Source organism: Leuresthes tenuis, unplaced genomic scaffold (assembly GCF_036924035.1).
Source record: "Leuresthes tenuis unplaced genomic scaffold, fLeuTen1.0.hap1 SCAF_12, whole genome shotgun sequence".
Taxonomy (NCBI): Eukaryota; Metazoa; Chordata; class Actinopteri; order Atheriniformes; family Atherinopsidae; genus Leuresthes; species Leuresthes tenuis.
Genome location: NW_027325366.1, coordinates 28,832,781 through 28,853,270, shown reverse-complemented (window position 1 = coordinate 28,853,270; position 20,490 = coordinate 28,832,781). Strand labels below are relative to the sequence as shown.

At 38.2% G+C, this 20,490-nt stretch overlaps 1 protein-coding gene across 1 annotated transcript; it reads left to right on the top strand.

The window, feature by feature from the left end:
• The first annotated feature begins 5,527 nt into the window (after positions 1-5,527).
• Positions 5,528-20,490, top strand: rubcnl (rubicon like autophagy enhancer). The gene is made up of 17 exons (XM_072397402.1): positions 5,528-5,612; positions 8,178-8,283; positions 8,656-9,082; positions 11,118-11,386; positions 11,649-11,746; positions 12,498-12,885; positions 13,286-13,331; positions 13,420-13,525; positions 14,657-14,793; positions 14,921-14,985; positions 15,608-15,647; positions 15,727-15,804; positions 16,162-16,282; positions 17,006-17,067; positions 18,089-18,242; positions 18,847-18,937; positions 19,782-20,490. Exons 1-17 carry the CDS (start codon positions 5,610-5,612, stop codon positions 19,877-19,879), a joined length of 2,289 nt encoding a protein of 762 aa, XP_072253503.1. The 5' UTR covers positions 5,528-5,609; the 3' UTR covers positions 19,880-20,490.

The window sequence follows — 20,490 nt, the reverse complement described above, 5'->3', positions numbered from 1 at the left end:
GATGCGTCAAGTATCAGAAGCGTATACGTGGTTAAACATCCGGTTGATTAATTTCAAAATAAAACGCACACATTACCAGTGACTGGCGAGTGTCGCGGTCGACGTTTGTAGCATCACCAATTTGTCAATTCTTTAGATTTCTAATTTTAATTTTTAAATTTATTGACAAACATGCAACAGGAAAGTTATGGAGTAAGAACGGAAGCAAAATAACAAATAATCAGCTTGGAGTTAAGCAGCAAAAAATTAGAAATCCTTTAGTAGAGTAGAAGCAGGTCAAAACTGAGTTAAGGAAGTGTGTTTACAATGAGCTGTCCCACCACAGGATGCATATTCTATTTTCTTTTTTTAACACAATTAGTATATTATTAAAACAGTCCGTCTCAGTAATCTCACAGATACTAACTTGCAGACTTTGTTTTATCGTTTTAGTCTTTTTGCAATTTTCAATGACATTTTTGTTATAAAATTACAAATATAATTTCACTAAATTTTTATTATACAGGCTGCTTTCATTTTACATTCACCTTTCTCTCCCATTAATCTATGGATTTAGACCGAATAAAGCAACAATTAATATTCTTGGAACCCTCAGTAGCACAGTGGCCTGTCAGCCAGAACAGGAAACATAAACTGTGTTTCTATTGAAAGAATGAAGCAGCTATAATAACAAAAACGGGGACTGGACAATAAACCTCTATTTATGTTTTTTCCATAAAATTAAAAGCAACACCTTTTATTTTGAAGACTCCTCTCACGTTTCCGTTCTGCCTTTACGATACTTTCAACTTTTTAAAGCAACTCACTGCGGCTGCGCAGTGGATCTTGCAGCTCTGAAATAGTGGTGAAAATAAAACAGAGACGGGAACTTGGTAAACAGCGACCTCTGATGGATAAAATAGCACATACCATATTATGTCTGCTTTAAGAATAATAACTACATCTTCTCTACAGCCTTAGTGTAGGGAAATGTGCACTTTATTCAAAATTTCAGAATTCTTTTCAATTGATAAAATACATTTATGTGTTGAAATTTTTGGTTCATTTAAGGAAAAGGACTGAACAAAAAAGCTACAGCAACAGCAGGTTTTTCTGTGTAGATTTTAAAACGTTTGACACGTTTTAGTTGTTTGGGGGTTTAGTTTTCATCTTTAAAATGTGCTATTTTACGGCATTGTACCTCTTTATCATGCTTTTAGAAAGACAAATTATCATTGAAATGGTCCAGATTTGAAACCCCAGGACTCACAATCATCTCTGTAGAGTTTACTGTCCAAAGTCCTGATGTTTCATAATGAATTTGAAATTATTTCAAAATTTAGCTGTTCAGTTTTGATGCACATAATATCATTTTATCTTTAAATGGATCTCCAAACCAGGAAATGCAGGTATTAACACACTTCAGTGTTAACAAACTGTACTCCATGAAGCCCTGTGAGGTGACAGATGCTTTGTGACATTACAAATCATGTTAATTTAATTGACTGCACTGTAGTATATCATTTACTACACAACAGCATGCGTGCAGTGTTCTTTGCATCTTGATTTTGCTGTAGTAACTATAACTTGTTTAATCGTGTGTGATTTCTGCTCAGAGGTTTGAGGGAAGGAACAGAGAGGTAGGACAAGCAGAAAAACTGAAGATTACGGAAGATTCAGCCTCCCACAGAGCGTCTTTGTGCAGCCTGCCAGCTGTTTACTACACTAATAAAATATGAAGACATCAATTACAAGACTTTAAAAGTCATTCAGGTACATACGCAAAAAATTATTTCTCCTCGTCGACCTTCCTCCAGGAGACTAGAACCTTGGATGACTGCTCAGTGTTGTGCTAAATCTCTGCTAGCAATGCAGCTCTACTGTAAGAAACTGATGGTAAAACTGGAGGGAAATTAGCTACATTTGAAAGTATTCATTTTTCAAAAATATCCTTTAAAAATATAAGTTAAAGCAGCTCTGATAAGAAGACAGTAACGGCTCTGAGCTGCAGGTGTGTCTGTGTGTGAGAGCTTCACTGCAGAGTGGAAGCGCTGAGTCAACTCATTGCATAACCAGCTTGTATCAGCAGGTTTAAAGTGCTGATCACTGATTACCTCATGTGTGCTAACACATATTTGTACTGGCATACTTGTGAGAACCTTTATTGACTCAATAAATCACATATCTTGGAGACTAACTCTAACGTTGACCTAGTCCTAAAAAATTTATTCCTCATTTGTTTTAAATGTGCCTCACGGACATAAAATGTGTTGCTTCTTGAAAAATTGACAGATTTCTTTAAAAGTCTTCCTATTATTTTCTAAAAACCTCTTAATTTTGCATACATTGCTTTCAAAAAGTGTCACGATTTTCTAAACATTTTCTACTTTCCAAAAATGTACGCATTCAGTATCATTTCCGTTAAATTATCCTCATCTTTTAAAATGTGTTACGATACCCTTTTTGAAAATGTTCGCACTTTTCTTAAAAACTCATCTGTTTCTAAAAACAGCTTCACTCTTTGATAATGTCCTTACTCATTTTGGATTTGCTGACTCTCCACAAATGCCCACGCTTAGCAGAAAATGACCTTATTTTTCTTAAAGTGTTGCGTTCCTTAAAGTATTTTTGAGTAGTTAGTCTGTGTGACTCAATCACAGTTGAGTCAATCATCCTTCTTCCAGTACATATGCGTTGGAAGTTAACTGAGCAGTTGACTGAAGAATGTCCAAGAGCAGAGCAACACACTGAAAATACTTAGTACAATAGCCTGAATTTCAGTCAAACTTTCTGACACATTAATGAAACTGCCAAAAGGAAATTAAATGAATGAGAGCAGCTGCTGTTTTGATATACTCTTACACATGCAAAAAGATGGATTTTTGGAGGCTGAAAGGCTCATTTGAGTCAAGTTGAGCAAATACATGCATTACATATACATGCAACTGTGTTATCTGGGTGTGTTAGTTCAATTTTCGGAGCCACATTTTCATATGTTTTAAGGCAGACTACTATGTTTACATGCATTTTAAAAGTCTGGCTTTGCTGGTACCACAATTGATTTTTTTTCTATTGGCACATTAATTAGCATTAGACAGCTGTCACAGAGCTCTCAGTGTGGAGAGTCAAAGAGGATTCCTGACCTGTGAGTCAATCTAAAGCTTCTAAGAAAGGTGCCAAATGAATATCTTGATCTAAAATAACTCAAATCTAAAAAATTGAATAGCACGGGTGTTGTATGGCTCAGCTGGTTGATCGTGTGTCACCTAAAGAGAGGCTGTAGTTCCTCATTGCAGCCCACTTGGGTTCGAGTTCCAGCTTGGGGCCCTTTGCGGCATGCTCCCCCCCTATAAAATTAGGGCCACTAGTGCCCAAAAACCTCTTTAAAAAAATCAATAGTTGTTTAAGAAAAAATGTAATTGTGGATTTTTACACCACATCACTTTTGCATCAGACATTTAGTCACCATCACGATATGTTCCTTCACTGCAGAACATCTGTGTTGCAACTTGGTCTGCGGCCTGTGTAACATGGAGCATCTTTCTTCACAGTGTCGCAAAACTCACTGTGTCACTTGAACTTTCTGATGTAAGTGTATATATAGCTCTCTGACCACTGTCTACGTAAAATAAGACACAAAGTACTCGTAAGTATTTCACATAAACCAAATATACATACATATATAAATATATATTTACATAAATATTTCAACATCTTCCCAAGAGCTCCAAATGACCCACTTTCCTTAGAATCTCCTAATTCAACCAAAGTTTGAAGCTATAGACTGGCGTTGCATTAGTGGCAACCTGCCTCAATAGCTCTGAGCGTATAGTGTCTTTATTTAGTGTCATTTACTTGTCTTTAGATTTTCTAATTTGCTTTTATCTGTGAAAATCTGCATTTTACTAAAGCTTCTATGCTGGTTTGGATGCTGTGCTCCTGGAATAATTTCTGCTGGTAATTCTGGCACTATTTTACATTTGCAATTATGCTTCACCATGGCAACAAGAAAGTTGTTTACCTGTTGGAGCGGCTTACTGAGCTTTCCTAAGCCCGAGTAATGCCTGGTACCTGACCCAAATCTAGAGGAGTTTAAGAGGAGACGTCAAGGATGCAGACCAGGAACAAAATGGACACAAAGGAGGAAGAAATTTGAATAATGATTTTAATCATCATCGGAAGTGTGAGATCACTGGCAGATGAAATGGATGAACCTGGATACTTGATGAGAATGCAGCATGAATATCTGTAAGGCCTAATCATTTTTTCAGCTGTATGAGCAGACAGAGACTGCAGACAGAGGGGTAACAGTAAAGGGGGAGGGGTTTCAGTGCTTGTTGACCACAGATGGTGTAATCCTAGATATTTCACTGATAAGGTGACATATCTAGATGTTGAACTGTTGGCTGCGAGTTCCTGTCGCACTACCCTGCAGCCCCAAAACACATTAAGAACAATTGTAAAACACATCAGGGAAATTGAATAAAAGCTTTTTCAAAATCAGTGGCAACAGGTCTAATGGAGGGATGAATCCTCCCCAGAGCCCGGACCTCTACATTATTGAAGCAGTGTGGGATCATCTGACAGAGAATGGAACAAAAGGCAGCCGACATCCAAAGAAGAGCTTTGGGATGTCCTTCGAGAAGCCTGGAGAACTATTCCTGAAGACTCCTTAAAGAAATTAAAAGAGAACTTTTCTTAAAGGGTTCAGGCTGTGCTGGAGAATAAAAGTGCTCATGCTCATGCCAAATATTGACATATAGTAATATTCACATAGTGCTGTATATCTATTAATGTTTGCCTCAGGACTTTTGCACAGGACTGCATTTATTAACATTCAATAACACATCCTGTCTGCAGAAGCATCCTCTGCTTGCTCTCTTATGATAATCTGAAAGCATAGCATGTATACACTCAGACTACAAGAGGCATATTCTTCAAAAAAGAGAAATCTGGGTTTCATTTTATATTTGTGTATCATGAGGATCGGTCAAACCCACAAATTCTCAACTCTGATATAAACTTCCTCTTTCACCTTCACCAGCTGTCAGCTGATGTGATGGCCTATCGGTCCACTGAGCACCGAGACATAAAGTCTTTGCAGTTGAATGTATAGCTGTTGCTAAGTTGGGTAAGATGCATCCCTTTTAACTGAATATAATCTGTGACTCTGCTGTAAATTTCTCTGATGACGTAGGTGGAAAAGACGTGTCTATGTCATACGCTGCTATTTTGACTCCTGCTTTTGACACTAAGCGCAGAAATATTTCCAGACTTTTGTGTCATATTTTGAAATTAAAAAAAAGAAAAATGAAAGCAGAGCTTAAAGTTGATTAAAGTGACTTCCTCTCACTGAAAATACTTCCAGAATAAAGCTGAAACAAGACTCAATCACTTTAGGTTTATATATAGGTTTGTGATCACTCGTAGGGTTGTTTCTGGCCTCTTTGCTGTCAGGAAAAAGTGTTCAGCTGTAAAAAGCACCAAATACTGTTGAATACAGGAAGTGCTGATAATCACCCGCCTCTCTTCCTTTCTGCGACTGCCAGTTTGTGGTGGACGAGGACGCGTCTCAGCCACTCTGACAGGACTCGAGCAGGTTTGCTGCTGCTTCACTTCGACTTCACAACATGGTGAGTAGCCTGATGAGTTTTGTGTGCTGGTCGGTCGGTCAGTCCCACTCTCTGCTGTGATGGACATGACCCTTTTTAGGTTTGTTAAACTGAAATAGGGAAATCTTGAAGAAGTTATCATTCACAATCGCAGTCGACTTCTGCACAGGAAGCTGTTTAAAGCATTAAGCGAACCAGCTACTTGAAGTGAGATTTGAATTAATTCTAATTATAAACAGAATGGTGTTCTTTAGTATCTCATTTTGTTTAATTTTGGGATAAAAAATCTTAAATAACAATAACAACAATTAAGGTGTTTTTTCAGATATCTGATGGCTGCTTTTTTTTTGCTCTTTTGTAAACTGGAACCTTTTTTTTAGACATTTATTTAGTAATTTCTCATCATAAAGTGGCTGTAAAAAGCTGGATGTATCCTCGAATTGAGTTTTGCTTGTAATGTTATTATTTTGCTTCTGTAAATTTGTTCTGTCAAAATGAGATTGAACAGAAAATGTATGACATAAATTTGACTATCTCCAAACTGTGTGGAAGGTTTTGAAGAGTGCAGCCTGATATCCCCAGGCGGGACTATCAATTGTTCCCAGGTGGAGGTAAAAAAAAACTGAGAGCAGAAGTAAGGCCAATCAGGGCCCCTTAACTCTGGAACAATCACAAATATGGATCAGTATGTTATCATAAAACAATGTTAAAGACACCAGTATATGCCGGCAGCTGTAAATATAAAAACAATCTGGTTCTTACCAGGTCTTACAACCTCAGATGAAGAACAACACGTGACATTTTATAATGTGTCACTATTTAACGGAAGTTAAGACAAATTGTAGAAGCAGTGTGTGAAAACCTAAGTCCACTTTTACTTTTACTGCTTTGACAGGAGTTAAGAGGGTAAGTAGCAGCTAGATGCTATTTATCAAAAAAGCTCAGTCAATTGATGATTTGCAAGTGTGAGAATCTCTATAAAAGCAAAAGTCTTTGTCATTTTGCTCATCTGCAGCATTCAGGTGTGTGTTAACACCATGACAAGGAGGAAAAACATCAGGAATTATCTTAGAGAAGCTATTGTTGCTGCCCATCAATCTGAGATGGGTTATAAGGCAATTTCCAAACTATTTGGAGTTCATCATTCTACAGAGAGAAAAATTATTCTCAAGCAGAAAACATTTGAGACAATCTTCCCAGGAGTGGACGTCCCAGCAAGTTGCAGGAGAAAGCCTCTTCTCTCTGAAAAGAACATGGCAGCACAGCTTAGGTTTGCAAAGCTGCATCTGAACAAAGCACAAGACTTCTGGAACAATGTCCTTTGGACAGACCAAACCAAAGTGGAGACATTTGCTCATAATGCACAGCAGCACGTTTGGAGAAAACTGAACTCAGCATGTCAGCAAAAACACCTCAAACCAACTGTCAAGAGCGGTGGAGGAGGGCTGATGATTGCAGAAAAGAATCAAGATGTTGCAATGACCCAGTCAAGTCCAGACCTCAACCTGATTGAAATGCTGTGGTGGGACATTAAGAGAGCTGTGCAGAAACCAATGCTGCAAACCTCAATGAGCTGAAGCAATGTTGTAAAGAAGAGTGGAAAACAATTCCACCACAACAATGTGAGAGACTTATACAATCATAGAAAAAAGGATTACTTCAGGTTATTGATGCTAAAGTTGGTTCAACAAGCTTTTAATTCATGGGGTAGACTTTTATTTCAAACACTGCTTCTGCATTTTATCTTGGTTTTTGTCAAATGATAATTTATCCTATTTTATCATATCCTTACGCCTTGGATTTGAAAGATGGTGTATTTAATTTTTCACATGACTATATTCTATGTACATATATATTTAAACATGTACTGTAAAATGAACATACAATAATGCAGTAACTTAACAAAAGAGAGAAATAAAGTCATTTGTCATCACTGCATTAATATTTATAGTACTTGCATCATTACTGTCAAACAGTGGAGTTGTTAGTGTAAAGATAATGTCTGTAATTTTACTTTTAGCTCTGGTTTGGCTTTTCAATGACTTGATTCTGAGCTATTTTCATCAAAGCACCCAAATAAAAAAAAATGCAGCTGTGAACAACGCCTGTTACCAGCAGCAGCACCAGAGCCAAATAGACACGTCTCTTTATTATATCACATTTATTCATAATAAGGATTTTGCAAGCATCAACATCTCTGTAGTCCCCCCCACTGGGAGTTCTAGTGGTTAATCTGGAAAAGGGGTAATTGCCTTCAAGTCCTAAAATTCTTCCCTGTGGATAACTCATGACATCAGGAGTCATAAAGATTCATATTGAACTCAGAGTTATTGAAGGGACCAACCTTCAGACTTTGACTTTTAAAGGCCTGAAAGTTGTTTTATAATCCTGATGAGTTTCAGTGTAAGGCAATACAGAACTGCGGCAGCACTGATAAAACCTCCTCTGATATGGTCATGACATTATTTATTACGAAAGCTTGTGGGTTTCGTGATAAAACAGTGTTTTAAAGCAATGTTTTATTACGACAGAAAGGAAGTCTTGTCTAAAGCCGTCACCGGGAAACCTCGTCTTTTTTCTGTGCAGATGGGGAGCTGCAGCGGTATGTCCTCCACGTCATACAGATGCAGGTACGTCAGCTGGTGTGTGGACACTGTGGAGTCACCAGCTCCTGCAACTGCGACTCCAATGGGTAAGAGCCACAACATTCTCCAAACAGATTTATGGAGCTTTGACGCAGATTGTGAGATTCTTATAGCCGCAATCACACAGGAAGCACCTGGGAGCTGAAGTATTCATGTTTCTCCCAGATATGTTAAAGCAAACCTGAACAAACTTTACATCTGCCAGTGGCGCGAATAGCAAAACCCATTCTTTTCTTGGTAGGCTTTTCCTTTGAAAGTCCTGGAAATTTTTTCTGAACCATTTCCACCTCTTGGTCCAGCTTGACATGTGGGTAGACTGAGGCTAAGAGCATCAGTCTCACACTTGTGTGTGTTAGAAATTTGTATTGTCCGATCACACTGTGTTCTTTCCTCTTTTTGAGCTTGCTTTCTGTTTGCAGGTCCACATGATTTTCCTCATCAAAACCAACAGACAGCCAATTCAGGCTCTGTCCCACTTCTCCTTCTGTCACCACCAGAAACCAGCAGAGGAGATGAGAACGCAACATTTCCCCGTCCACGCTCACAGGCAACTTACACAAAGAAGAAACAGCAGAATCACTGCCTGTGGAACCTACAGTCCAGCTCTACTGCAAACAACACTGGAAAGGTCACTGATATTCACAAAGATGAAGGTGAGGATGACAGCATCCTTGCAGGCCGAGAGGGGAACTCGAGACTGGCTGACACCCCAAACAGAGAGGAACCATCTGCGCTTCAACCAAAGGATGGAAACTTTCCCCTTCGCAGGAGCAGTCCGGTTATCTCCAGGCATCACCGACCACGATGCTGGCATGTAGTAGGAACTGATCCTTCCAATCCCTCAAGGTATAGATACACAATGTTTATTCAAGAAGAAAAATCTCACTTTTATTGTTTTTATAACTGTCTGTCCATAGCACACGTAAGACACAACAGTGTGTAAGAAAAATAACAAAAGAATCAAGTCAAGTGTTGATCTTTTAGATTATTTTATTACAGTGAAAAAGCTGACAAATGCTTGTTGATGCAAACAGTGGAGAATGTAAGTGTTTATTAAACTTCTCTCTTCTTTAAGACCACAAAAAATTAAGAAAGGGGAAAGAAGGCAAGTAGAAAACATGGAAAACTTCAGTGAATAACGATTAACAATTACCAAGATAAAAGCAGACACACTAAATCATGACCATGTGACTTTTAAAAGAAAAAAAATCTGAGTTTATCGACAGGGATGACCAGTGTTGTCTTATTTTAAAATCACCACTAGATGACGCCATAGAAGAGGCATTTTGCATTCTCTGGATGCCTCTAAGATGAATGAGCACATCTGAACTGTTAAATTTTAAACACAATAAAGTACAGAGCCTCAAAAACGCCAGATGTGATTTTTTCTTTTTTATTTCCATCTTGAAGATTATTTTCTCCGGGGCACAATAATAAAGAAAATGTCCCCGGTTAGGAAGTTAGGGGTTCTGTATCTTTTTGTAAGCAAACATGTGGGTCTTGTCATGAGTCGAACACACTTTCTGATTATTTCTAGACTGGCATGAACAGAAATTGCAATGTGTGTGTTAACATGTCATTTAAGGGAGATTCTTTCTAAATTAGAGTCCCTTTTACAGCAAATGTGACACACAGGCTTCAAATATCATTTGTTTCCCTGATTAGGTTTTTTAAAGTAAAACACTTTCTCAGGCAGTAGACTTTGCTGTTTGTGACTCACAGTGTTTGACATTTCTGATACTTGACATTAAACTCAGGAAAGTTTTGTGGCTGCCCCCAAGCCAGTGAAGAAACAGGAACTGAGATGACAAACAGAGATTAGCTGTAAGATCTTTATATCTGCCATGTCCTTGATATAAAAGGAGAAAGAGTAACTTTCAAGTTCCTTTTAAAATCTACCTGCCAAACTATCTCTAATGTGTACTGATTTTACTTATATTCAACCATGATAGATGTATTCTTTCTCCCAACCTGTTATTTTTCTTCTCTGAGACATGCAATATGGATGCAAAAAATGTCTTCTGAAACAGTTTGTGGTGTTTGCACACTCCCCCCAGGTGGAGTGTGCATGCTATAGATATTTCATGTTTACATATTTCTAACTACAAACACTGTTTACATACCAACCAGATGGAGATCTTTCGCTATCCAACAGCTCTACAGTGGTGTCACATTTCCTATTTAAACATCAGACAAAAGACCACAGCACACTTTCTTTTCTTTCATATTTTTATTAATCTAGATTGACAGCCACGCGGATACAGATGTGTGAGGCAGATGTGGATGGATTGCATCTTTGTTGTTAGAGATAAAGGAGTAGCAGGTCAGAGGCAGTTAAAAAGGGTTTAACCGTAATTTAGTTTGACTGACTTACACAGACTCAACTTAAATGCAATTTGACCTAAAACAGATATTCCTCAACCTAAAGCATGACAGTATTATTCCACCATATGTGTAAAAACAAGCTGAAACAAGCATTTATTTTCTTTTATATTCAAAGGATTATCCCATGTGTAAAATGTCTGAAAATGGTGGGAATATTTGCAATATTGTTATTTTATTATCTCATCAACGTATGGATTTAGTCACAGTACAGAGTAAATCTCAAGCTGCTACACCGTCTGTGTAGAGGTGATCATTTGATGAGATGACCTGTTCCTCCTGTTAGGTATTAATTGTTCATAAACACTCACGTAAATCCCACACATCAAGCATGCAAAGCTCTGACATTTTGTGACATTTTAACTAATTAACTGTTTGTATCTGGTCCATTTAATAAAATCACCTTTAGAAGATCTGATTTTGACAGTTAGTTTGGTATTGTTTTTTGTGATGTTCACATCCATTTGCACAAACTAAAATGAAACTTTATCCCTCCTAGCTCGGACTCTACACCTCCCTCCTCTTGTTCACTGTCTCCTGATCACGACCAGAGTCTGACAGCCACCAATATGGAGGATCTGAGACCCAAATCGACCTGTCAGGGCTCATTTCCAGTCCAAGTGTATGAGAAGCAGCACTGCATTTCTCTCTCATCAAAGCTGAACCACCTCCAAAGTGATCACTACCTTCACCGTGGTGGTCAGCGTAGACTGACCGTGAAGCACAGAGTGCGCAGCCAAAGTAGCTCCAATACTCCTCACACGCCAGGTAAAATGGATTTTTATTATCCTTGGTATCTGTTGTCCGAAGTTTTTATGTTGAGCTATAAGGTTTCACCATAATGTGACACTACTACTGCAAGCACAGAAGCAGGTTATGTAAAAGTAGCTTTCCATATTGCTCATATATTGACCCTGTCAGCAGAAAACGCAGTCTAAGAAGCCCTTGTTGCATTATAGAAATGACCATTTGATTTCATGTTGATGTTATTGACAAAGCTGTACTTCAACACGTGTGTGTGTTGTGTCAGGCCTTTCTACCTCAGCACCACACAACAAGGAGAGATGTTGCAGTGCTATCCCCGTTTTCCCTGCAGACCTCTTCAAGACTAGCTGTGAGCTGGAAAAGGTGTGTGTATTCTTTTAGCACTTTGAGTTTATTCACATATCAAATAATAACATTAAAAATTGTCACATCGGGAGGAGAATATCTGTTTTATGTCCCAGTCTCTCAGAAGTTTTAAGTCTTAATACACAAAACAACATCAGTACGTACCTTAACCCCTCTCCAGTACCATAAATTACACTTTTCTATACTTTTAAAAGGTGTTTGATGAAGATCTGCCATGTCATAAGAAATATATTTGACACAATATTGATGATGTATTTGAAATAATACCATTAACTAAATTAAATATGAAGACAAAGTTGTGGACATTAGAAAAAAAGACATCTTCATGTCCATAACTGTCTCATAATAACCTCTTCAAATAAAGTTGAATCAACTTTTTGGCTAAAATGTGCTTTTCAGCTTAAATGTGCAATAAAAACGTTTTATTCAAATTTCCAATGGACAAACGAGTAAAAATATGTATGTTCGATTGTTTTTTCCCTCATCTCCTAAATAAGATGGAAGCAAGAAAGCACAAAATCTCATAAATGATGAGCGTCTAGAGAAAAGTGTGTCCACTTTTAAATTTATGAAACAAGGAACGTTTTTTGTGTTCAGTGTTATATATGATGAACTATGAACCGTGATGTGATGTCTACAAGCAGTTTTCAGAGAGAATAGAAAATGAGACTGAACAGCAGCAGCAGAAATGCCCTCGGTGGTAATGCTGATAAAGAGCATCTTTGTTTGTACAACTGACTGTGTGCAGGAAAACGCTCATTTCATAGTGGTGGACATGGTCCTGGAAGTGATGGAAGGTGCAAAGTGGACTCTGAGCTTTGATCAACGGACTTCCACTATGGACATTCACCACCCCACACACTGCATGATGTGCATGCAGAGTCGCACAAGCTCACAAGTGCAGGACAGTCCGCCACACAGACAGATGTGTGAAACACATGAAGAGGCACAGGGCTGCAGCACAGGTGATGCTAAACAGATGAGTTACAAGCGCAGACATTCAGACGAGGACATGAGGATGCCACACACAGACACACACTTCTCACACACACAGGGTAAAGACAATGAGGAATCAGAAGAGGCCAAACATTCATCAAAGACTCTCTCTGTGCTCTCCACTGACAGTGGCTTTGAAGGTAAAAAATTCTCCTTGAATGTTTAGTTTTAACTTGAGGACAAACTCCACACACTGTCTTAAATAAGTGCTTATTTATAGAGAAATTGAGGTGTGACATTCTGTATAAATCTCATAATGATAAACAAGAATGTGGCAAAATCTCTGCTCTGAAAATCAAGCCAATTCACAAGCCTCTTAAACCTGCATTCTTGCTAATCACCAGCAGGGGGCGAACTTTGTGCAGACGTTTATGAGTAAATGATCTAACTTCTGTCAGTATTATTCACTCAGTAGATGTTTTTACAAACCTACAGTGATAATTTCAGATGAGCAGACAATAATTTTGGGAGGAATAGTGTTACTGAAATGTAAAAACCTTATTGCATTATGTGTGAATGACGTGTGCGTTTGACTTTCAGACAGTGGACTTGACACAACACTGATGCCAACAGATTCTCTCAGAAAGTAAGAGGAAATTATTAGTAAAAATGTATCCAAATCTATATTTTAGTTCTGATTTGTGAGGCTGTTTATATTCTCCCATTAATTCCAGTGCAGAGTGGTTGGCCGAGCAGCTGGTCTTGGAGTTCAAAAGGAGATGGCTTCCTTCCCATGAGCTTCGGTGTGGCCGGCAAAGCCTCCGAAGCTCACTTCAGGAGGTGAGAACATGTAAAGTAACCACAAATAATCTAAGCTCTTTGATAACTGTGTTTATTTCGAAAGTGGGGGACACAACAACTACAAGTGGAAGCCTGTTTCCCCAAAAAGTTGTGACAGTGTGTCAGTGTGTTTAACTGAAAATCATACAGAGACAAAATAATGAATTGTTATCTTTAAAAACATAGGACAAAAAAATAGGACAGCAACATGTTGCATCAGCTCTTATTTCAACAACATTCATTGAGTGTTTTTGTCCTACTGTTGGGGTTATGAGAGTGAAATTATTGTCCAGTCTTGCTTAATATAGGGTTTTAATTGCTTAGTTTTTCACAGCCATCTCATCATGTCTTATTTCATAATGCTGGATAGTTTAACAGCAGATTTTTTCATGCTGTTGTGTTCCCAATGCAATCATGTGTATAGCAGCATGTGTTGCTCCAAAACCTGGATGTGATATTCAGTACCATGCCAAATATACAAGCTACCAATGTTTTCATTTTCATTTTCATTCTGAAAATTTTCCACTTCATCTGAGTCCAAAGAAGTTGGGGCAGCAGCGTTTCTGCTTTGAGTGATCAGTGATTTGCATGTTTGAGTTTTAGCTTGGACTGGTAAATTCAGTGATGAGTGTTTTTAACAGCTAATGTGTTTTTCAGAAGTGTTTCAGTGAATTCTGCCACAGCATCATGTCGGTTGTTGTTGCAGTGCTGCCTGAGGGCCTACATACCACCAACACTCATTCTTGCTTTTCAGATTTCTCTGGTATCTTTGAATCTGTTAATGATGTGTGGTATTCACAAAAGCTCTTGAATGCTCTTTTGTGTTTCTAACCTGTAGCCAATTAGACATTTAAACAGTGTGATGTTCCACCAGATGTTTTTCCCCTTTCAGTTCCTCAAAAATGAAGTTAAAGTAATGCAAATACATTCACACAACATTCCAGTTTCTATGAAAATATGTTTTTTATGTATTGGAAAGACATTTTATACTATTTAATCAATTTCCACTAACTTATTTTTATCATGAGGTTTATCAAAAGGTTTGAGTTACTGGAATCTATGAAAACTTGTAAACAGTTTAGTCTAATTATCTTTATCATTTGGATTGGTTTCTCTCGCTGCCGTTGCTAGCTGCCGGGCACTGGAGTTGTAGCAGTGAGCAGCGGCAGCCTGACGGAGGAGATCCGGCTCAGGACCAGGATGAGAGGATCTCTGAATTGGGCACCACCGCGTTTCCAGATCATCTTCACCGTTCAGCCAACACACAGGTGTTTACCATATGTTAGAGGACGTTACAATATCAACAAACACATCAACACAGCAGTGGAATGTTTTACTTTGGGAAGACATTGATGAGCTCATTTACAGCTGATTGATTTGGTGTTCCTCCTCCAGACGCAGTGAAGTGGTGGCTTTGCAACACTTCCTCTGTGCAGGCTGTGGGACAGCAGTGGAGCCCAGTGAGTGGACGACACTGATTCAGACACGTTTAATTAATGAACTAATTAAAGAAATTTAAAAAATTTAAAAAATTGCCAACAGAAAAAATAATGACTAAATGAGTGAACCAGATTCTTCCACTGAGGTTCTTCCACTCAGGGACTGCTTTTCTGTATGAGAGGATCAAGGATCAATTAACACAGAAAAATCCAAATTGAAACTGTACCAAGTGGCATGAACATGACATTAATAGAATATTACATGAATTAAACATCATTTTGAAAATGTTATGTTAATGCATTTAGCAGATGCTTTTATCCAAAGCAACTTACAGATAGACAGTTAGGGTAAGGGGATCTTGCCCAAGGACCCCGGCTGGAAATAGTACCTTTCATGCAGGGGACTTGAACCCAGATCTCCCACATGAAAGGTGGCAATTGTACAACTATGCTAACCAGTCCCAAATGAAAATTGAGACTTAAAAGTAAAGAATGTACATATATTCTGGCTGAATGCAGGACTCCATCACAATGTTTATTTATTTATAATAATTAGTTAATTTACTCTTCAGACTTGAGATCACAATATTCATGAGAGGTACAAACTAAAACATGGCTGATTTCTGTCTCTGTCTGCCATCAGGATACATCAAGAAACTACGGTACTGTGAATACCTTGGCAGGTAAGCAGAATAATAACACTTGTTTTTCAAATCCACCCATTGTTACTTCCTTATTAGCTCATTTTAGCTCCTTTGGCAGGTATTTCTGTGTCTGTTGCCATAGTGGCTCGGAGGCTGTGATTCCTGGACGAGTTCTGTCCTGCTGGGACTTCAGCAGGTAATAAAATCACCAATGAAACACTGATTTTGAAACTCGAATGACACTGACACTGTTATCCACAACCAATGTAATACATAAATGCTCCTACCAGCTCATCAGTTGCTCTGCCTTTGCGTCTGCCTCTGAAATCAGTATCTATCAATCTATTTATTCATTTTTCTCCCCAATGAAATACACACAGTTCAGGACAGTTGTATGTCATAGTTTTTGTCATATTTTGTCATGTTTCATTCATCCCAGAAAAGGCTTGTAGTACTTCCATATTGCTTTTTTAACAGCTCGGGTCAGAGAGTGAAATCATTACACACAGGTGAGTTTTGGATTAAATCGGTCACTCTGATATTGATATTGCAGGTACTCTGTGAGCGATTTCTCCAAACAGTTGCTGGATTCGGTGTGGCACCAGCCCCTGTTTGACCTGACCTCTGTGGGAAGGACACTGTGCAGCAAAGTGAAAGAGCTGGACAAGTTCAGAGTGAGAAGACTAAATTAATTATGATGACTCATATCTGAATTCAGACAAACTGCCTCACATGTACATACAAGTAAATACTGCATGGATGTCAGAATATTCAAAACGTCATCGAAAAAATAAACGGAGATGTGATAAGTAGATGGTATGAATAAACTGTTGTTATGTATAATTTTTCTTTCAAACTTATGTTGTTATAAAGTGCTTTTCAGTTTTGGAGGCTGAATGATGGCTGGGTGCACCTATAAGATGTTGATTAGATGACAAGTTCTTCTAATCATATCAATAGAGTTCTGTTATAGGTGGATTTATGTTACCCAATAATCTTTTAAAACCAACATGATGACCGAAACATTTCTTCGTACCATCTGTTTGCAGGAATTCTTGTTTTTGACAGACAGATTAATAGAAAGCCAATGTACGGAAGCTCAGAGGGGACAAAGCATTTTCCATTGCTGCTCCTAAAATGAGGAACAATCTGCCTTTGCATGTTGGACAAATTCATTCTAAAACCTATCGGACTTCTTTATTCTGTTTTAGTTGTATCTAATTGTTTTATTATTTGTTTTTCTGTCTTAAGTTAATTTTATTATCTGATTTACAGCACTTTGTTCCAGCTATAGTTATGTGAAAGTCCTTTATAAATAAAGTTTGTATGGTGTTGTATTGTAAGACGAAAAAGAAAAAATATCTGATTTTTTCCTATTATTTTTATCTTTCCAACAGGAGCTCCAAGAACAGCTGATGGGCATCAAAAAGCTCCTGAAAGTCTGCAGATTATCAGAAAGGTAACATTTTAAACTTTCTCTCACACATTATATCAGACTGAATTCTCTTTCGATTGCAAAAATATATCATATTGTGCACAAAAGCTAATTTATGAGCTTAAGGGTTTCAATACAGAATCTTCTTCTTCTGCTTTCGGCCTCTCCCTTCATCAGGGGTCACCACAGCGAGTCGATCTTGCATCGTCTGTTTAGCAAGCCTCACCATCTAGTGGCTTGGGACCGGCACCGGCTCGTGCTCCCCATTAGCTGGATGGTTTCAATACACATTATTGCTCATAAATAAAAAAACAAACGACTGACATGAGTTCATACCTCTGTTTTGTGCATAAAAACTTGCCATCAGAAGGATTTGAAAGCTGATACATCACAAAGACATCTTAAAGGAAATGACAGGAATGATGAAAAGTATACAATGATCACTTCAAGCCAAATGATTAAACAGAAGTTCAGTATAATTTATCTGCTTATCACATAGGTACAGAATGAGTAAAAGTAGTTACAGATTAAATAAAATAAACAGAAAGGCTGAAAAAAGAACCGGCGGTGAGGTGAATTGTAAACAGAAAAAATCTATGTCCATTCATGTTAAACTTTCCTTCTTACAATTAAAGTTTGATCAGTCAGTGGTTTCAGACAAGACAACAGCGTTAAATAAACACTGAAGATATGTTTTATTCATGTCATTGTCAGAGATTTTATTACCGTCTGCGAGATGTTTTTCTAAGTGTTTTTTTAATTTAATCTCACTTTGATGCCTATTTATGTTTAAGTCTCGTATTTGAAAGAGACCACATGAAAATCACTGAAAATAGGAACAAAAGAGCCAGTAAATGATGCAAAACAGGCAGAAGAGCATGAACACAAATCACAACAACACAGTTTTGACCAAAACAATAATGCAAAAAAAAACAAATAGATACAAACAACCGATAAAAGACCCAAAGATATGAGGGGAGGTGGCCTTTTTCTCTCTGAAGTGAACATTTGTATGTGACCGTACCCTCACGTGTCTGTGTTACAGGGTGTTGGCTGAGTTTGAGCAGCTTCCTGCTCACCTGATGGAGCAGCTACTCGTCTTCTCCATGGACGACCTGGTGAGAGTAAAGAAAGGTCAGCTGGCGCCGCCGGTCCGAGCGGTGCTGCACTCTGCCATTGACCATGTTGAAAGCTGTCAGGTCAGTCTGAAGCACCATGTTACACGACTTAAGGGGCAAAACACCATGCAGTGCGTTCCTTATTGTCTCCATAAGCTCAGACTATGAAATGCTGGATGTCTCCTGTTACACAAATATCTGACAGAAACAAAACTCCAGAATGAAAGTCGAGGTATGGCAGTTCAAATCTCCCTCCGAAGCTCAACTCGTCTGAAAAATTATCTCAGAAAGTCCCAAAAACTGTAAATCTAAAGCAGCATAAATACTAAAACATTTCTAAACAGTGTCACAAAATGTTTTAAAAGAAGGAATGCGGACAGTTCTGTTGAATGGACGTTCACAAGTACACAATAATAAAATACATAATAAATGCATCATACATTACTAAAGGCTTTTAAGGCTCTAATCTAATCTAATCTAATCTACATTGAATCTGATGTAAGACTTTTCCAGGGCAAATGCTTCACAGATAAAACATGCAAAGTCTTGTAGTTTCTGGCTGAACACATGTCGCAGCACATAAAACTGTTCAGAACACAAGGGACCCAAAGGCTCAAAGAGCCTCACCATGAAGGACATGATTTTTCAAAGACTGAAAACTTTTCTTCTCACTTCTCCCACACAGCTGTGTCTGGCCCGAGGTTTTGTCTGCGAGATTTGTCGAGAAAAAGACATCATCTTTCCTTTTCAGAGTGACCTGTGTAAGCGCTGTAAAGGTGAGCAAATACTCAGTAACGGAAATGAAAACACAGGATTACAGTAGGAGGTGGGTGGCTGAAGATGAAATATGATGAGCATGCCAACAGAAGCATGCTTTTGCCATTGTTTCTCTGCCTTATAATCAGTTCACCATATTTTTAGTGTTGATGACATTTGTGCTCTTGTCCTTGCAGCCCTCAGTTAGCGGCAAAGTAAGTTTGTGTAAGACAATTTGTTCATGTAGGCCACAGCTATTATTACTTTAGAAGACTGTGACCTCGAGTGGTCACAGCAGAAACTGCATGTAATTTGTTAAAGTGGAGTCTTTGAAGGTGAAGGTGTATTTTTAGCCCTAAGCATGATTGTTTTCATTTTAGTATGTTTTGGTGTTATGTTACTAACTGAATGTAACTCAGAAGTAGAGCATGTTGTCCTTGAACACGCGTCACTCGGTTGAAAATGATTGCTATGCACAACAATTTTGTGGCTTGTTACAGGAAACATTTGAAAATGATTTAACATGGATGTGTTCAAGAGACACATTTACTTGACAATATGGGTCAAATGTTGGGGTATGAACAAACAATCTATGTTTGTTTCAAACTGGAAGACTGTTTGCACATGTTGGAAATTTTTTCTTAGATCAGACGATCGCTCTGTGTTCTTAGCTCAGGGGCGCTGTCTTTCAGGCATTAAATTACACACAAACAATATTTTGCATCGGGAGAAATGGAGTCCAGATGGGGACAGTTCAGATAACCAATCCTCTTTCCTTGTTATTATTGAAATATTGAATCAAATATACTATTGTTGTATAAATTCTAAAATGCATTCACTCTAACATCTTTTCCCTCTTCACAGTGTGCAAGACATGCTTTCACAAACACTGTTTTGTGGAGAAAAAGTGTCCGAAATGCGCACGGATCCAGTCACGGACAAAAGTTCACCTGCATCCATGAAGTGTGACTTCCGAACATCTGCAGCTCAGCACCGTGCTTTATTTGACACTCCTGCTCATTCAGCTAGATTACTTTAATCATAATTTCCCTGGAAAACACTGTTCACACGTTATCCCTTCTCACATGTGATGTAATGAGCACAGTGAGCCTCCATGGTGAGACTGCCTTTATTTTCAAACACTGATGCTTATCTCAATATTAGTCTAAAGTCTTTGCTACAGACCAGGAGTTGAGCCTGTAAAACAGGTGATAAGTGTCAGAAACCTGGACCCAAAATTCCAGGAGTGGATTTTAACGTGGAAAATACAAGTCTAATGTATTTAACTGACAACTACAATACTATACCAGAAAGTATAGGAGGGAATGGGAAACATAAAACATACTGACTTTGACTTTTATTCAAGAGAGCATGATGACAGGATGCACTTATTTATCTTCCTAATAGGATTATATTCAGCAAACCAGCAAATAGGGTAACATCAAGTGATGGCAGTGGCTGATGTGTCCTGGCCGTGTCTGAGTGTCTTTGCCTTAAAACTGAAAGGATTTATTTGCATTTAATTTTGTACGGCACAAAAAAAAAGTACTGAAGATCCAGTGATTTGGTCATG

Bases quoted from the DNA above. Each gene is read 5' to 3' on its own strand.
- rubcnl (XM_072397402.1), top strand. The intron at 13,332-13,419 runs GTAAGAGGAAAT...CATTAATTCCAG, and splicing joins CCAACAGATTCTCTCAGAAA to TGCAGAGTGGTTGGCCGAGC. The intron at 18,243-18,846 runs GTCAGTCTGAAG...TCTCCCACACAG, and splicing joins ACCATGTTGAAAGCTGTCAG to CTGTGTCTGGCCCGAGGTTT.